Consider the following 16,247-nt stretch of genomic DNA (forward strand, 5'->3'; position numbering starts at 1 on the left):
GTTTGAATTGTCTTATTTAGCTAATTGCATTTGGTATAGTAAACCCAAAATTAATTTAAATTCCAGGATAGATGAAATAATTGCCTAAAAAGTTTTACAATTTAAATTCCATTTAATTTGCGGAGAATCATTCTCTGCTCCATATACAATTTAGTAGAAAATCTCATGCCTGAGTTTGAGTTGTAAAGACTAGTATCATATTTCTACGTGCAAATTTAGACTGCTGCCCTTATTTAAATATAAAATCTCGAATATATATTTAACAGTTTAACAAAATTGGAGGGGAGTGTTATATTGTTAACTTATAACTTAATTGCGGGAGTGATCAATTGCTAACTAATTAACAATCTCAAACTAAGACTAAATCTTAGCCATTAGATTAGAAGATTGGTTGAAATAATGTCATATGCATTATATTTTTAATTTTAAAAAAAAGTAATAAATAAATTAGAGGGTATTAATGTCAATTCCCTCTCGTTAAAATCATCTTAAAACTTTAAATTTACGTAACTCTCTCGATTTAAATTATTTTTTCACAAAAAATATATCAAAATAAAGATAATTTTATAAGGTTTCCAACGAGATCTCAATTGCATATGTTCCGACGACGTTCGGATGATGAAATTTGATATTTTTTTATTTTAGTTTTAAGTAAATGTTGATAACCAGATTTTTATCAACAAATACATCAAAAAATCCCAATAAAACCATATAAAAATCTCAATAAAACCATGTAAAAATCTCAATAAATATGTGTTCATATTCTTATGTCATATTGTTGATATTTGTAATACACTATGTTGATATAATATCCACGCAAATTTTCATATGATAACATAATGACGATATTACCCTTTTGTTGATATTTTGTCTACTATTTATTGAGATTCGTAAGATTTAATCTCATCCACTCATTTTAAAATCTAAGGGTGGAGATTTGGTCTTGATTTTGGATTAGGGTTGCTAACTCATCATTAAATTGTTAACTACAACTAATTTAAGGCCATAGGATTTTAGAAAACGCGTGGTCTACAATTTGCCACGTGTAATTTTCGTTTTTATTAATTAAATCGAAAAAAGATAAAAAAACTCCAAATTAGGGTTTTGGATGAAAATGTCAATATAGTGTTCCGAAAATATCAACACAATGTTTTGGATTAAAATGTAAATATAGTGTTCCGAAAATATCAACACAATGCTTTGAGAATGTCAAACAATGCTTTAAGAATGGTAACTCATTGCTTATATTGACATTCTACATGCATTATATTGACGTATTTTATATAGTATGTTGACATTTCTGCTTGTACGAAAAAATTAAAAAAATCAATTTTTTTTTTTCAAATTTTGACGTCGTTACATATGCATGTATGATATCGTTGGAATCCTTATGAAATTATCTTTAATTTGATATATGTTATATGAATTTAAAGTTTTGAGATTTCTTTTAAAAGTTAGTTATAAATAAACATGTAGTTAATTGACATTAATACCCCTATTGATATTTTTTGGAATTAATCATATGGCCTTATTGACGATTTTTCGTTGATCGTATTAACATTTAGGGATTAATGATCAAAGCCCTTAATTTGAATATCTAATGATTATTATTTAGTTGTAGTTAGCAATTAAGTTATGAGTTAGCAATATAACACTCCCCGAACAATAATTATAAATGCAAAACGGTATTTTGCCTGGATAGGTATTAATGTTTCACCAAGTCCTAAAAAAAATTCCAAAAATAAAGTCTGTCCTTGGATATACAATTTCCAGATGCATGATTACAATAAAAAGTCCCAAGATACCCAGTTTTCGTTTTTAGAATAGTCCACGCAACATCTTAAATCTAGAGCACACAATGATTGCCTAAAACTGTGTGGTACTTAATGCATTTGCTGCAAACCATATACTATAGCAAAGACTTTCTTGTTTTAAATCCATTGACATAAAGTAGTCCAGGCAATGCCGATTGTGAAAATTTAGTTGAAATCCCAAATAAAATAAAACAAGTTACTATTTGATTATATAAGTTGGACTTTAATCTAAAGAACCATACCAAATGTTTGGTCTCTCCTAGTAAAACTAAGCTCCTTCTAACTAATTTTTGAGACAATTATGGTGGTTTAAGTGTTCGGCAAATTATACTCTGTACCAAGAAGTGATTCATTTGTCTCTTTAAGAGTAGACAATGCTTCAACTATCATTGCATATTAGCATCATACATAAGAGGAATGCAATTACTCATTAAATGAAATATTTAAAAGGCAACAGTATTGCTTCAGCCTTGATTATACTACTAGTTGGGTTGTCCTCCCATGGACTTTTCGCAGTCTATTGAGATAAAACACTGTAAGTGGACACAAGTGTTGCGACCACTGCAATAATCTTAATAGCTGGGAAAGTCTAAGTTAGAAGCAAAGCTCATAGTCCACCTTCTTTATATTTTTAGTTTGTCATAGTTAAGTAGGTAATGAATTCAATGAGTAAAACCAAAATTGATCCTTAAAATGGGAACATACTTAGAAGCAAAGCCCACGATCTTTGACATAGCGTTTGAAGGTAGTTAAAAAAATTTCAATTACAAATTTCTTTTAGTTTGCAGTTAAAGCTCGACCAATTTCTTTTTATTGATCCAAATTTTGAAATTCTGCTTCTTCGAACTCTTGGTTTGAAAAACCAATAATGTAGGAGACGATGTATTAATTTTATTTTGACTTTGAAACCGCCTCTATTAATTTATTATACTAATATCAAAGTCATTACTGGGATCCTATTAATTATATAGCCAAATTAAAACAGCAGCCATCCTCTTCCTCATGTCATATTACATGAGTGTTTAATACTATTTCTGTTCTTTAAAAATCAAAATCTTTAAAATAACACAAATTTTAATGTACAATTAACAAAGTAAAAGCAAGATCAAAAGAAAAATTAGTTAAATTCTAAAATAAAATATTTTTAAGTTTAATGGACAAACCAAAATAATTTTTATTTTAAAAAAATGAGCATAGTACTAAAATTATCGCAGAAAAATTAGAATCAATCTCATCATAATCCCAGTCAAAGTAAAAAGAAATAAAAATTTAATATTCAGTCAACAATTATTATAGAAATAAATTCGATCTCATTTTTTTCACTTTTCATACAATTATAAGTATACAGAGTCTTTTTGCAATGCAGTACAAGTTCTGAAACCGATTAAGCTCATTCCAGATGCCATCCAATGAAATATATCCACGTGGCGTGCGAATCATAAGTTCCCTCCCCCTATCCGTTACGCAGAGCATGAGCTAGAGGCTTCAACACCAATCTCCTCCCATCTCTCTCTTCTCTACACTTCCTTCCCTGCATTTTTCCTCTCTCCAATTCTAAAGCAGACATGGAGAGTTTAGCAGCGAGAAACTTGGCGGCAATGGCCATCTCAGTTTATCCGACGAGGCGGAAGAAGATGAGGAGCCTCTCCAACGACCTAGGCTTTTCTGCAAACCCTCATGCCCCTGGATCAACGTCTTTCCGTCTGCGCTGCGGTGGCGGCACCGACAGCTGTCTCGCGTTGCCTGTGAGGGAGGATTTCGCCGACGAGGAGGACTACGTCAAGGCGGGAGGCTCGGAGCTGTTGTTCGTGCAAATGCAGCAGAACAAGGCCATGGATCACCAGTCTAAGCTCGCGGATAAGGTTATACAGTTTCGTTTCCCGCCTTTTATCTCTCAATTTTACAAAATTTAACTTTTTCTCGATATGATTAGATGCGTGTTGGACTAGTGCTCGTCGAAATGTGATTTTCGCTTTCTGCTTTAGAGAGTCTCGATTTTGTGAGGAAATTATGGAGTTCAGTGTAGTGGATTTTGATGAATCGCTGTCGTGATAGTGATCTCCTTCCCGTTCTTCGGCTCTCTAACAATTTAAACCACTCTAGAATTTTACAAGGTTTTGTGTATATACTGAGATATAATTGAATGAGTTTCGTTTACAAATGAAGTTATGTAGAAGTAGGCAAGCATTTAATTTGTGGCAAGGGATTTTCCTAACGGGATCAGATATCTATATGTAGTACTACTACTCCTTTACGTGTACTACTCCTTTACGTTTGAAACCTAAAATACTACTCGGTTGGTTCCCATCCACTCAGTCCACATCTTGAATGAGACGGGATTTTAGGAGGAGTTAGTTGGTGAAATAAGTAGAGAGAAAAATGTATTGAATATTTTAACGAGGAGAGAGGAGAGATTGATTTATTTTAATATATAAAAAGTGGATATCTTGAGTGTGACATTGTATTAAAAAGGAAAGGTGGACGTCTTGGATTGATCGGAGGAAGGAGTAGTAATTATATGCATGAAAATTTGAGCCAATTATTATCACGCTGTTCTCAGTTTCACGACTAGGCACCAATTTGAGGCTTCAATCTTTTGGAAAATGGTCTGAGGCCTTCATGTAAGGAGACCTTTTTCATCTTATACAAAGTCACAGGTTGCTGTGGTATCTAGCTCCAGCACAGTTTACCATGCGTAAGGAAGACAAACTTTTAAATGTCTATGCACGCAGATATTTTTTATATATTTATATGGAACTATAAATTCTCTATTGGCTTTTCTTTTTTAAACACAGAGCTGTAGATCAAGAAGTTTAAGTCATTTTATATAGTATGAATTCAAACAGGAAATTTATCTTCACTTAATTTACATGTATGTTCTCCCTTATGCTTTTATTAATTTTAAGGAAACTCCACATTACTCTTATCAGCGTGTCTGTCATCATGTCTGCAGTTACCAAGAATGACTGGAGAGAATGTGCTGGATTTGGTGGTAATCGGTTGCGGACCAGCAGGGCTAGCTCTTGCGGCTGAGTCAGCTAAGCTAGGTCTCAGTGTTGGGCTTATAGGGCCTGATCTTCCCTTTACAAATAATTATGGTGTTTGGGAAGATGAATTCAAAGGTGCTTATCTTGATGCCATTCCATTAATTGATTTCTCAACAAAATGATTTAGGGCATGTCAGCTCAATAATACTTCACATCATAAGCATTATGAAATCCTTCACTGGAAATCTCTCTCAGTTATTTTGCATTTTGATTGCTACAGAGCTTTACGACAATAAATTTTATGGTTGCGACTGTACCATGTTGATTTTCCTAACAGAATAAGCAAACACTGTGATCATTTTCCATATTTCTTTTACCACCATTCACCTTTCTTATATGGTTATTTAACCATGATGTTCATTTACCACTTTACAGATCTAGGACTCGAATGCTGCATTGAACATGTCTGGCGGGATACTATTGTGTATCTAGATGACAACCCCATTTATATTGGCCGTGCATATGGACGTGTAAGTCGCCATTTGCTCCATGAAGAGTTACTGAAAAGGTAAACTTTATCAGGGAGAATGCATTTCTTTTAGCTTTTTTTCCCATAATATATCCGTTACATATTTGACATTGCATACAGATCACGGTAATAGGTTTGTAACTCATATTAATTTTCTTAGGTGTGTCGAGTCAGGTGTATCATATCTTAACACGAAAGTGGAAAGGATTATTGAAGCTTCAGACGGTCATAGACTTGTAGAATGTGAAGGAAACGTTGTGATTCCCTGCAGGTGTGCCTATTGTCTGTCTTTTAGTTTAGTATACTTTGTGAAGAACTTAGTTCTATCCTTTGCCTGTGCCTCTGACTCACATTTACAGGCTTGCTACTGTAGCATCCGGGGCGGCCTCAGGGAAACTCCTAGAGTATGAGGTTGGGGGTCCAAGGGTTTCAGTCCAGACAGCCTATGGAATCGAGGTTGAGGTAGGAATGTTTAAAAAGTCTAAAATATTAAAGCTGTTGATATCTAACACAGCAACTTTCACCAACTGAAGATAGTGACTTCATTTTAATACTACTTATTTTTGCTGGTGTATCATACTCGCATTCATCTATAAACTTTATATTAAATACATGATGCCATTATGTGTACTTTCTTGAATTGAACATCACAATAACCATTTTCTTACCAATTTATATCTATGCATATTTATTTTTTCAGGTGGAAAACAATCCATACGATCCCAGCCTGATGGTTTTTATGGATTATAGAGACTACTGGAAACATAAAGTCCAATGCATGGAAGCACAATATCCAACATTTCTTTATGCCATGCCTATGTCCCCCACAAGAGTTTTCTTTGAGGTTTGATCAAACTTTATCATACAGTGTTTTATATTGCCGGAGTATTGAACTAACATAAATGCTAAGCAGGAAACATGCTTAGCATCAAAAGATGCAATGCCGTTTGACCTATTAAAAAATAAGCTGATGTCAAGACTGGAGACTATGGGAATCCGCATTGCAAAAACTTATGAGGAGGTACTTCCCTGGCTTTATCAGTGTATCCTTATTTTAACAAGAACCTTTGGTTCCATGCTCCTTGAGATTTTAACAGATGCATGAATGTTGTGCAGGAGTGGTCTTATATTCCAGTTGGTGGATCCTTGCCGAACACTGAACAGAGGAACCTCGCCTTTGGTGCAGCTGCTAGCATGGTCCATCCAGCCACAGGTAATAGTACAGAACAAATGAACACCTTAGTGATCATTGTTTGAATGAAAGAGTTGAGTCGTAACATATCCTTTCGTGAAACAGGCTACTCAGTTGTTAGATCCCTCTCAGAGGCTCCACAATATGCATCTGTTATTGCGAATATTTTGAGACAAGACCATGTTAAAAACATGCTCGTCAGCTCAAGAATTTCGGAGAATATCTCAATGCAAGGTAGAGAGTTACATGAAAACAAACATGCATATGCCATTGATTGCCTGCTTATTATCATTTGAGTCTTGATATGCATTCGAACCTCATATTTGTTACTTTAGTAAAGATACGTGTACCTGTTGTGCATGATTTCAGACTGCTTCTCTTAGCTAGTTTTCCGTTTAATCTGTTAAGTGTTTCTTTACTCAACTCATTGTCTGCATTGTCAATGGCTGTGCAAGACAAACGTACTTGTGAAAGCTCTAATGTCTGTCAAATTTCAGCGTGGAATGCCCTTTGGCCGCAGGAGAGGAAAAGACAACGAGCATTCTTCCTCTTTGGATTAGCCCTCATACTGCAACTGGATATTGAGGGCATAAGGACTTTCTTCCACTCATTTTTCCGTTTGCCTAAATGGTTAGTATGATGTAATACTAGCATTTTGAACCATTGATGCATCGAACATTATCTCATGCTGTAGCAAGTTCACAAAAGAGAGCCTAAAGTTTGATTATTATTTGGTGGCATTGTTGAGTCTGAGCTTGTTAATCTGGCAGGATGTCACAGGGATTTCTCGGCTCGACTCTGTCGTCAGGAGATCTCCTCTTGTTTGCACTGTATATGTTTGTGATAGCGCCCAATGACATGAGAAAGAGCCTAATCAATCATCTCATATCTGATCCTACAGGTGGAATTATGGTAAAAACTTATATTACATTATAGATTACAATGTTTCACTCCAAATTTCCACTCCCATCTAAATATCCTCCTTCAGATTGCACTTGTCTGGCTTCTAATGTACATAAACTTTTATATCTAGCTTATAATATATACTCACATTTGGTTATGTTTTCATAAATGTTACTCTTTCAATGCATAATAGATCGTACCAAGCTGGATCAGTGATATGTTCATTGTCTCTCAACGGTTACATTGACAATTTTACCCTTTATCAAAGTGTTTGAAAATATTACATAACGACTATTAACGTTGTGAAAGGGCAATATAAAATTAGATGTATGGAGCATGATATTAATTTATAAGAGATCATAAAATTGCTAGCTGTAACAGCCCATGAAGTACAAATCCATTTACAACTGTTTGTTACATAAAATACAAATTTACATCCTTTGACGATTAAGTTTTCTAAGTTGGAAGGTGTATTGTTAATACTCCAAAATATATCTCTATCTCTTTTCTACTCCATCTATAACACTCAAAAGTAATCTTCCAGCAAAGAAAATTGAAAACAAGACTGCAGTAACAAAAATGACCTAGATATAAGTGAGGATTAAGTTCGGATGGATGCAATGCGCGTGGCTAGCAAAAATCAAGATACATCGAATCAAGGAGAGAGTTAACCTGATTTTGATTTCATCAGTAAGAATGATCGCCTTGATGAGAAGGGAACAACCACCTCATAGATATTATGAAGGTATCCCTTGTCATATATGTTGTTTTTAACCACTTGTATCTCTTCCAGACGAGATCTTCTAAAGAATGTCTTCCATTTGCTCTCCCGAGGCTTCTTTTCTTGATTTAGTTCGCCTAAACTAGCTTTTAGAGCTTCGGCACTCGTCTTCGCCTCATTCACCTTCCTCTGCCAGCTCAGGTACTCTTGCCATTTAAAGCTCTGAAGTTTAACACCAGATAAGAGCGAACTCAAGGGGTATATTACTGAGCGCAAACCAACACTGTGGAATGAAATGTGAGGAGACAAATATACCTCATTTGTAGTAGTGTTTGTAAGACAGAGTTTGGCATGGTATGTGAAGAAACCAGCTAATAGCAGAGCAATAACAGCCAGAAACACCATAACAAGGATTTGTGTGTTATGGGAGTTCAACAACCACTGCCATAAGACAGATGATCGTTATCAGAATGCGTGACTGAATAAGCATATTTTCACAGAACCGATATTATTGAAACTCGCCGACAGAGAACTGTCAACATGCAGTTAAAAACAAATTGAAGTGGTGATGGATTGTTCAAGCTAGCAGAGCAACTATCTAGAATGAGATCAAATTAATCAACTTACCTGTAAAACAAGTGGGGCCAACTCTCTGTAAGAATTTTCAATGCCATAATAAACTGCAATACCCACAGAATGAGAGAATAGATTTATCATTAGACAAAGACTCAGAGCCATGGCAAATAAAGGATGGATTAGCACCAACCAAACCTGTTAGAATGTGGACAACTTGCAAGTCTTTCAGCCTACCAGCAAGAATTAATGCAAGCGCAAGAATTCCATACATGCAGATGAGGAAATGCCTGCATCAGCATTAAGATACAATTTAAGGGAAACCATAGAGCAAGAGAGACTCATAATAATGAGGTTCTGATATTTTGGGTCCACATTTTTATCATGGAAGGTCCTCATCTGAAAATTATATCAGACCAATGAAGCTTCTTAACTGATGTCAGCATCTAAAGCTCTGCCACTTACAATTGACCATCTCTAATTTCTGTACCCATTTTCAGTTCTGGTATACCTCCTTGTTTTTATGCATTCTGTCTTAAGATTTTCGTCTCAAATAATTTCACATTCTGCAACTCAGAATATAGCCCCCTTAAAATTAGTGCATCATATATAGAATAGTGTAAGTAAGACATTAAGACGACTGAAAAGTTATCCCACACAAGGGCAGAGCTAGCTTATTGCTAGAAGGGGCAAATGCCCCACCTCAATTTTCCCTATGTATATGTACTTAACCTGTAATAAAATTTATTTATTTTAATTTATTCACTAAATGCCCCTCCTCAAATTCTTATAATTCTCTTATATATTTTTTTCCCCCCTTCAACATAAATTTCTAGCTCCGTCCCTGATCCCACATGCACAATTCTGTGCAGCTAAATCATGAGGAAAACTACAGTGTTTATTTTCATACACTCATTTGTTCTCAGAGAAATGTGTCAAACATTGCCAAAAGGGAATCGTAGAGAAACAGCAAGCTTAAACATTCTATTTTGCTGTCTGTGTTTACTACTCACCAAAGAATAAATGCCACGAAGTATCTGTTGTTCCTCTCTCCTATGCAATTGTTCTTGAACAAAAATAAATGACATTATCTGGATGAGATACTAAATTTCAGAAAAGGAATTCAGTGATACATACCATCCATGCACAGTGATGGTCAAAACGAGCAACACAGCGATCACATATACTGCAGTGCTTTGACCTAGCAGGTCTGGTAATGCAAGAATCAAAATCCACTACTTAATTTGTTAGAATAATTCTGGATATCTGAAACCAGAACAATGAGCTTACTTAGGAATTTTGCATGTACCACACTCTTTCTCTGTGAAGATAATGTTATCGTATGGATAAGCAGAGAGGTACAGAGAAACATTGGAAGATTTCACAACCCCTGGATCAGAAAAGCTAGTCAACAGAAAGAGGATAATACCCACTCCAACTGCCAAGAAGCTTGTATACCTGATAATACATAATTTCCAGAGTAAGGTAACAAATATGTTTCCTTAAGGGGACAAACATCAGCCATAAGAATACAGAATATACCTGTGCATTCCACTTATATAATACCCTGGAATGTAGACAAAGGATGACTTTGCAATGATGTAATACGTTGATCCAATAATTAACAAATATATCAACTGCATAAATTAAAAATAAAATCTTAAAACCAAACAGCTTTACGTACAGTGAAAGTTGTTCTTCAGGCATTAATACGTTTGTTACTTCTCCGTTCAGCATTACATTTAACTTAATTTTTTAGTTCAGACCACCACAACACTTGGAGAGGGGTTTTATGGCCAAATAGACCAAATGAATGTCCATAAGCTCAAATATAATACCAAAAATAGTTGCAGATAAAGAAAAAGATCTTCCTAGTATCTCCCTGATGAAGACACGGTAACAAGAGGTGTCAGACTATGTGCAGAAAATGGGGGAAAAAGTGAGATTTTTGTTTTTCCAAACTAAATACTACAATGATGTTGTTGGATCAAAAAGATCATGCATTTATACTACAGGTCCTATTAGGAAGATGTTAAGAAGGTGTTTAAGCATTTATGCACAATCCATGAGCATGTATAGTTGAATAAAAACAAATGCGGTAAAATCAATAATTAACATGCAAAATCTACATCTACAGTTGAATAAAAAAGAATACATAAAGCAAGAGTGTCTCTATATGTGCAAAATCAAAGGAAAAAACACAACTTTGACAACAAACATAACATAAATTGCAAAAGAAAAGGAAGCTGTACCTGTATGATAGGGTTGGGACGGTCGCAGCAGAAGTACTCAACAGAGTGAAGCGCATCGACGGCCCTAGAGCCGCAAGAGAAGAGCACAAATCGGCTGCATCGCAATTACTTATTAGAGAGAGAGAGAGAGGAAGAATGAGAAACAAGTAGATAAGATTATAAGAAGAGTGGGAAGGATGACCGGAAATAGTCGTAGGCGCCGAAAGTGAGGAACAAGTGGAAGCGCTGGATGAAGGTGCCCTCAAAAATTGGCCACTGACCACACAGGAATGATACCACTACCAACAGCGTCGCTAATCCATGGCACACCAGCAGCCATTGGAGTGCCATCAAATTGGGTTTCAGCACAAAAGGGATGAATGTTCAATTTGAAATTGAAATTTAGATGGTCGGGATTAGTTGAGAAATTAGCCTAAACTTTGGTTTGTCCGAATTCAACATTCTCAAATTAGACTGATGAAGCAGTTTATTTGAGTCGTCGGAGTAATATTTTCAATGGATTTGGTTAAATTATTCCATACTCATATTTGGTCGTGAATTTCTATTGGATTTATTTATTTACATTTATTTTTGTATATATTAGTTTTAAATGATACGTGACTAGAATGAGTTAGTGGAACGTGGGGTCTCTTTACCATTTATGGTGATTATGAACCAGGACTCTTATTCATGAACGGACCAAAATGAAAAAACGGGACTCTTATTCGTGGACGGAGGGAGTATTTTTTTAGTCAAGTTATTTGTCCGCATAACTAGGGATGTCAATCTGGTTGCAGGCCAATCGATGCTGGTTAGTCGGGTTGTGATTTCTTTCGGGTTATAAAAGTTCAACCCTAACCCTAAAAGGTCGGGTTTCGGGCTAGCCTAATGGGTTAATCGAGTTGCTACAGATAAAATTAACATGCAATCAATCCAATAAATAATGATGAAAATTAGTTATGGCTCGTTTGTTAAGTAGTGTGGGATATTGTCAAGATAGGGCCCGATGTAGATTCACGTCCTAGTTATAGAACAAAATGATTTTACTTCCATGTGTTTGATAAGCTAGTTAAATCATTCTATATCAGCCACCTATGTTTATTTAAAAATTTATGTATCAAGATAATAATATATATTTTCATATTTACCCTTCTAGATGTTAATAATCCCCAACTGACTTTCACATTGCTGACGCCCACAGATTAAAGTCTGTCGTCTCATTGTAAAGCTTCATGGCAATGGCGGTCTTGTCTGAGCCTCCCATTCTCCAAACTGATATAATTCAATCCTTTGTGTCTTTCCCTAGGTAATGAACAAGTTGCTCAACTCATCCTCCCTGCCAAGGAACCAATCTCCCATCTCCGAATTGGGGAAAGTCTTCGTGGACATCTTGTTTCCAGCCGAGCTTTCCCCCCCCCCCCCTCCATTTGGACTGATGATTATGCTTTTACGTATGTTGTTTGTTCTCCAGATTCGATGTAATTTGTGAAATATCGGAGCCTAATTGGTGGAGTGAGCTGCAATCTGTCAAAATGCAGGAATATTTGCGAACTAACAGTGTGAGGCCTTGAAAGGTTTTGGTTTGTCTCTGCGTGTTCAAATAGGAAATAGCAGGTTCCCTAGATCCAGCAAATCCACCAGATCACTCGGTCTAGGAACTCGTGGGTCGCGAGGAATACCGGTCGTCGGACACACAGAGCACTTTTTCTTTCAAAAACCCTCAACCACTTTACTAAACCTAGTATAGGGAAGTAGGGATCGATCTCACAGAGAAGGATGCGTAATACTCATGTTCAAGGATTTGGGAGTGTTTTTTTTTTTGGTGTTGGCTGCCGCCACGCATTTTCTTGGGTTGAGGAAAATCAAAATTAACTTGACTTGGGAACCTTTAAAAAAATTCTTAAACTAACAGCTAGATCTAGGAAATAAACCTACTGTGGGGACCATGTCTAAAAGAAAGTAAGGTACGACTGAAAAGTTGGCAGAATAACTAACTCTCGTACTAACTGACAGTGACATCGTCTTCTACAACCAAAATTGCGTAAAACTTCTTAAGAAAAAGAAAATATAAGCAAAATTAAAACAGAGCAACTGACTTGAAATCAAATTAATGCATAACAAATGAAGAACTTAACAGATCTGCATACTCTAGACGAAGTAAAATAGAAATCAAGAAGGAAAAAAAACAGAATCTATCGAACAACTATCTTTCCACACGTCGAATCCAACCTCAGACGCTAAATCCACTCCGGATCCAAGCGTCCAACATGAACTCCAAACAACAGAAACCTTCCATCACGTCAGATTTAAGCCAGGAACTCCGAATACTCAAACAACCACATATCTGTCACCAAATTCCACATCAAACACCTCAACATCAAAATAAACAGAGATCGACATAACAATTGAAGAAATAGACTAACAGCAGAGAGATCTATGCAAAATGACTTGAAATTAAACAGCTAAACGCAGATCCACGAACGATAAAACAATTAAACATCATCAACATCAAGGTCGACTCCCAAAAGTGAAGTTCGACGGTGAAAACAAGCAAAACAACTGAAATTAAAGGTAATTGTATCTTCGCCCTCACTCGGACGGTGTTGCCAAACACGAGATTTTCTAGAAAGTACCCCGCCGATCACGACTACCCCAGATCCATTCCCAAGTGTGTGTAAAGTGTGTGAGCTAAGAAGAGTGAAAAACTGTGAAGAAGACTCCCTTTTGCGTTGCATGCTCTTCTCTATATATAGGCGTTTGAGTGGGCCCAGCGAGGTATAGATAATGACTTTGTTGCCCTCAGCTGTAGACTCCTCTGTCACGCCAATTTTCCTTGTAAATCCTGCTCATTTCGTTCCTTTCTCTCGCTAGACCATTTCCTTCATTACTTCCTTGATCTAGCGATTTTCTTCACACACCTGGCTTAGGAAACGTGTTAGACCCAGCAAATTATAACATTTTTCGCACATTACCGATGCATGAAATTAGCCTTATCAGGCCTCTTCTCCTTGAAGAGACCGATTAGCTGCGTGTCTTTCAATGGCGGATTCGGATATGAGATCTCTGTTCTTTGAGATCCAATTGGAGATTGTTCTGCTTTTATGTCGACTTTTGTCATGTCAGCATTTTGGAAACACTTCATCTCTTTGAGCTGCCTCTCGAGCTCCTTGACTTGATTGACCGTACCAGCCAAAGAAATTTCGTAGATGTCGGTGTGATTTCCTTGGAGAAGAGATGGGGATGGAAGTAGAGTTTGGGAGATGAAAGAAGGTTGACGCTTATGGATAGAAGGAATGACAAAGGGTATGAAAGGTATAATTTTCAATTTCTAGGAAGACAATACAAGTCCAGATTGCTATCCCACAAAAATCGTAAGATACAAATCCATATATTTCCAGCCTATTTCAGAGGGCCTAGATAGGCCATATCAAAAAACAAGGGCCGGTGTGGTGGGCTAAATAGGTTATCAAATAGATGGAAATGTGGAGATACATATCTATTTCTAGGCATTACTAAGTTATCAAACGGGCCCTTATATTCATAAAATGTAAAATATTTAATTATGCTAAATTTGAGCTATATGCTTAAAGTCAATCATAAACACGATCAAATATTTAATATTTGAGATGTTTCGTGAAATTTTAATGCATATTTTAGAAATTTAAATAATTTTTTAGTGAATTTGAAGTATTTTTAATTTATTTATCAATTATTATATTAATAATATTTAATATATAATTATATTTAATAGTATAAAATTGAAAGTTACTTTTTTTAGTTATCTATATTATAAAATTAATCAATGAATTAAGTGTCGGATTAGGAGTAAAAATTAGTAGGGGTGTTGAAACGGGTATTCGCGTGTACCCGCACCCGACGAGTCGGATACCCGCACCCGATTTTGGCCCAAAAGTTAGCCCCGATACCCGTCTCGCAGGTCGGGTATTACCCGATACCCGAATCGGGTATCCCGCACCCGACACCGCGGGTACCCGACCCGAAACATTTTTTTTTTCTTTTTCAAATCTTCTTTTTTTCATAAATATTATTTGTACTCGCTCCGTCCCATAAAAGTTGAGACAAAACTTTTGGGCACGGAGATTAAGAATTTATATTAACTTAATAGGAGAGATGAAAAAAGTATGAAAGAGAAGAGAGAGTAAAGTAAATGATGGAATACAAAGTAAGAGTGATTAGATGTTTTGTCTTTAGTTAAAAAAGGAAATAACTCAACTTTATTGGGACGGACTAAAAAGGAATACGACTCAACTTTTATGGGACGGAGGGAGTATATTTTAGATGATTTTTCAAAACTACTAATCGCTTAACGTAATAGTCTCACTTGAAACTTTATTTTTATTATTTAATTTTGTTGAGAATTGAGATCAAGCCACGTATTTTTTGATTCTTTGTCTTCGTCTATTTCTAACTTTTAAGTTAAAATTATTAATCTTTTATAATGTTAAAGTATACATCTATATTCAAGAATAAATAAGGAACCAGAAGATTAAGTAAGTTAAGAAGATTAATCATAGCTACTGTCACACAGTATACAACAAAAATCCTTGCTTTTTTCATTTTGCTACAGTATCCATATGCTTGAGATTTCAGCGAAGCCCACTTGGATTAACAATTACTCCGATAATTATCAAACTAAACAAAAGTTAAAAACTTAAAAAACACGTTTTATAAGTATATTATTAATAAAAAATTACATTACGATTTTAAGGCCAGCTCACTCAGCAAGTACTAAAATTAAAAAATTATTAATATACATATCGGGTATTTCGGGACTATCGGGATTACCCGGTCGGGTATCGGGATACCCGATACCCGCAAAACCCAAAATAATTATACCCGACCCCACCCCGTTTCCCGATTCTATCGGGTAACGAGTACCCGATACCCACCGGGTATCGTGTCGGGTTCGGGATTACCCGTACCCGCTACCCGTTTCGACACCCCTAAAAATTAGAATAATAAAAATTTTATCAGATTTTCGGGCCAGCCCATCGGGTTTCGGGTCTGGCCCTAACGGGTTGCAGGTTAATCGGGTGCGGGCTAATCGGGCTATAATTTTATCAGACTATTATTTTTCAACTCTAACCCTATAAATTTGGCGGGTTATTCAGGCAACCCACGGATTGCGGACTACACTGACATCCCTATGCATAAAAAGTCTTTACTGTTTCAAATATGAAAAAGGCTTATTGTTTCAAATTAATTCAAAAGACTAATTAAATATGTCTGTCTGTCTATTGTCGTCGTCATCATCGTCTCTTAGGCATGCCCAATAG

At 35.9% G+C, this 16,247-nt stretch overlaps 2 protein-coding genes across 2 annotated transcripts; one reads left to right on the top strand and one right to left on the bottom strand.

The window, feature by feature from the left end:
* The first annotated feature begins 3,263 nt into the window (after positions 1 to 3,263).
* On the top strand, positions 3,264 to 7,643 carry LOC125189034 (lycopene epsilon cyclase, chloroplastic-like). The gene is made up of 11 exons (XM_048086201.1): positions 3,264 to 3,676; positions 4,768 to 4,936; positions 5,237 to 5,369; positions 5,491 to 5,601; positions 5,690 to 5,792; positions 6,031 to 6,174; positions 6,244 to 6,351; positions 6,447 to 6,543; positions 6,628 to 6,756; positions 7,020 to 7,152; positions 7,293 to 7,643. The coding sequence occupies exons 1-11, from the start codon at positions 3,380 to 3,382 to the stop codon at positions 7,456 to 7,458; spliced, it is 1,590 nt and encodes a 529-aa protein (XP_047942158.1). The 5' UTR covers positions 3,264 to 3,379; the 3' UTR covers positions 7,459 to 7,643.
* A 124-nt stretch (positions 7,644 to 7,767) lies between these two features.
* LOC125189035 (probable protein S-acyltransferase 17) lies at positions 7,768 to 11,449 on the bottom strand. The gene is made up of 10 exons (XM_048086202.1): positions 11,153 to 11,449; positions 10,972 to 11,065; positions 10,262 to 10,356; positions 10,010 to 10,177; positions 9,857 to 9,929; positions 9,733 to 9,785; positions 8,918 to 9,009; positions 8,774 to 8,826; positions 8,462 to 8,587; positions 7,768 to 8,368 (listed from the first exon to the last, which is right to left on the bottom strand). Exons 1-10 carry the CDS (start codon positions 11,299 to 11,301, stop codon positions 8,093 to 8,095), a joined length of 1,179 nt encoding a protein of 392 aa, XP_047942159.1. The 5' UTR covers positions 11,302 to 11,449; the 3' UTR covers positions 7,768 to 8,092.
* Positions 11,450 to 16,247: the final 4,798 nt, after the last annotated feature.

Source organism: Salvia hispanica, chromosome 5, assembly GCF_023119035.1.
Source record: "Salvia hispanica cultivar TCC Black 2014 chromosome 5, UniMelb_Shisp_WGS_1.0, whole genome shotgun sequence".
NCBI lineage: Eukaryota > Viridiplantae > Streptophyta > Magnoliopsida > Lamiales > Lamiaceae > Salvia > Salvia hispanica.

Coding starts and splice junctions, on each gene's coding strand:
- LOC125189034 (XM_048086201.1), top strand. CDS start 3,380: ATGGAGAGTTTAGCAGCGAGAAACTTGGCGGCAATGGCCATCTCAGTT. Junction 4,937..5,236: donor TTGGGAAGATGAATTCAAAG/GTGCTTATCTTG, acceptor ACCACTTTACAG/ATCTAGGACTCGAATGCTGC. Junction 6,352..6,446: donor TTGCAAAAACTTATGAGGAG/GTACTTCCCTGG, acceptor AATGTTGTGCAG/GAGTGGTCTTATATTCCAGT.
- LOC125189035 (XM_048086202.1), bottom strand. CDS start 11,301: ATGGCACTCCAATGGCTGCTGGTGTGCCATGGATTAGCGACGCTGTTG. Junction 8,588..8,773: donor TGGCCCCACTTGTTTTACAG/GTAAGTTGATTA, acceptor GTCTTATGGCAG/TGGTTGTTGAACTCCCATAA. Junction 8,369..8,461: donor CAAACACTACTACAAATGAG/GTATATTTGTCT, acceptor GTTAAACTTCAG/AGCTTTAAATGGCAAGAGTA.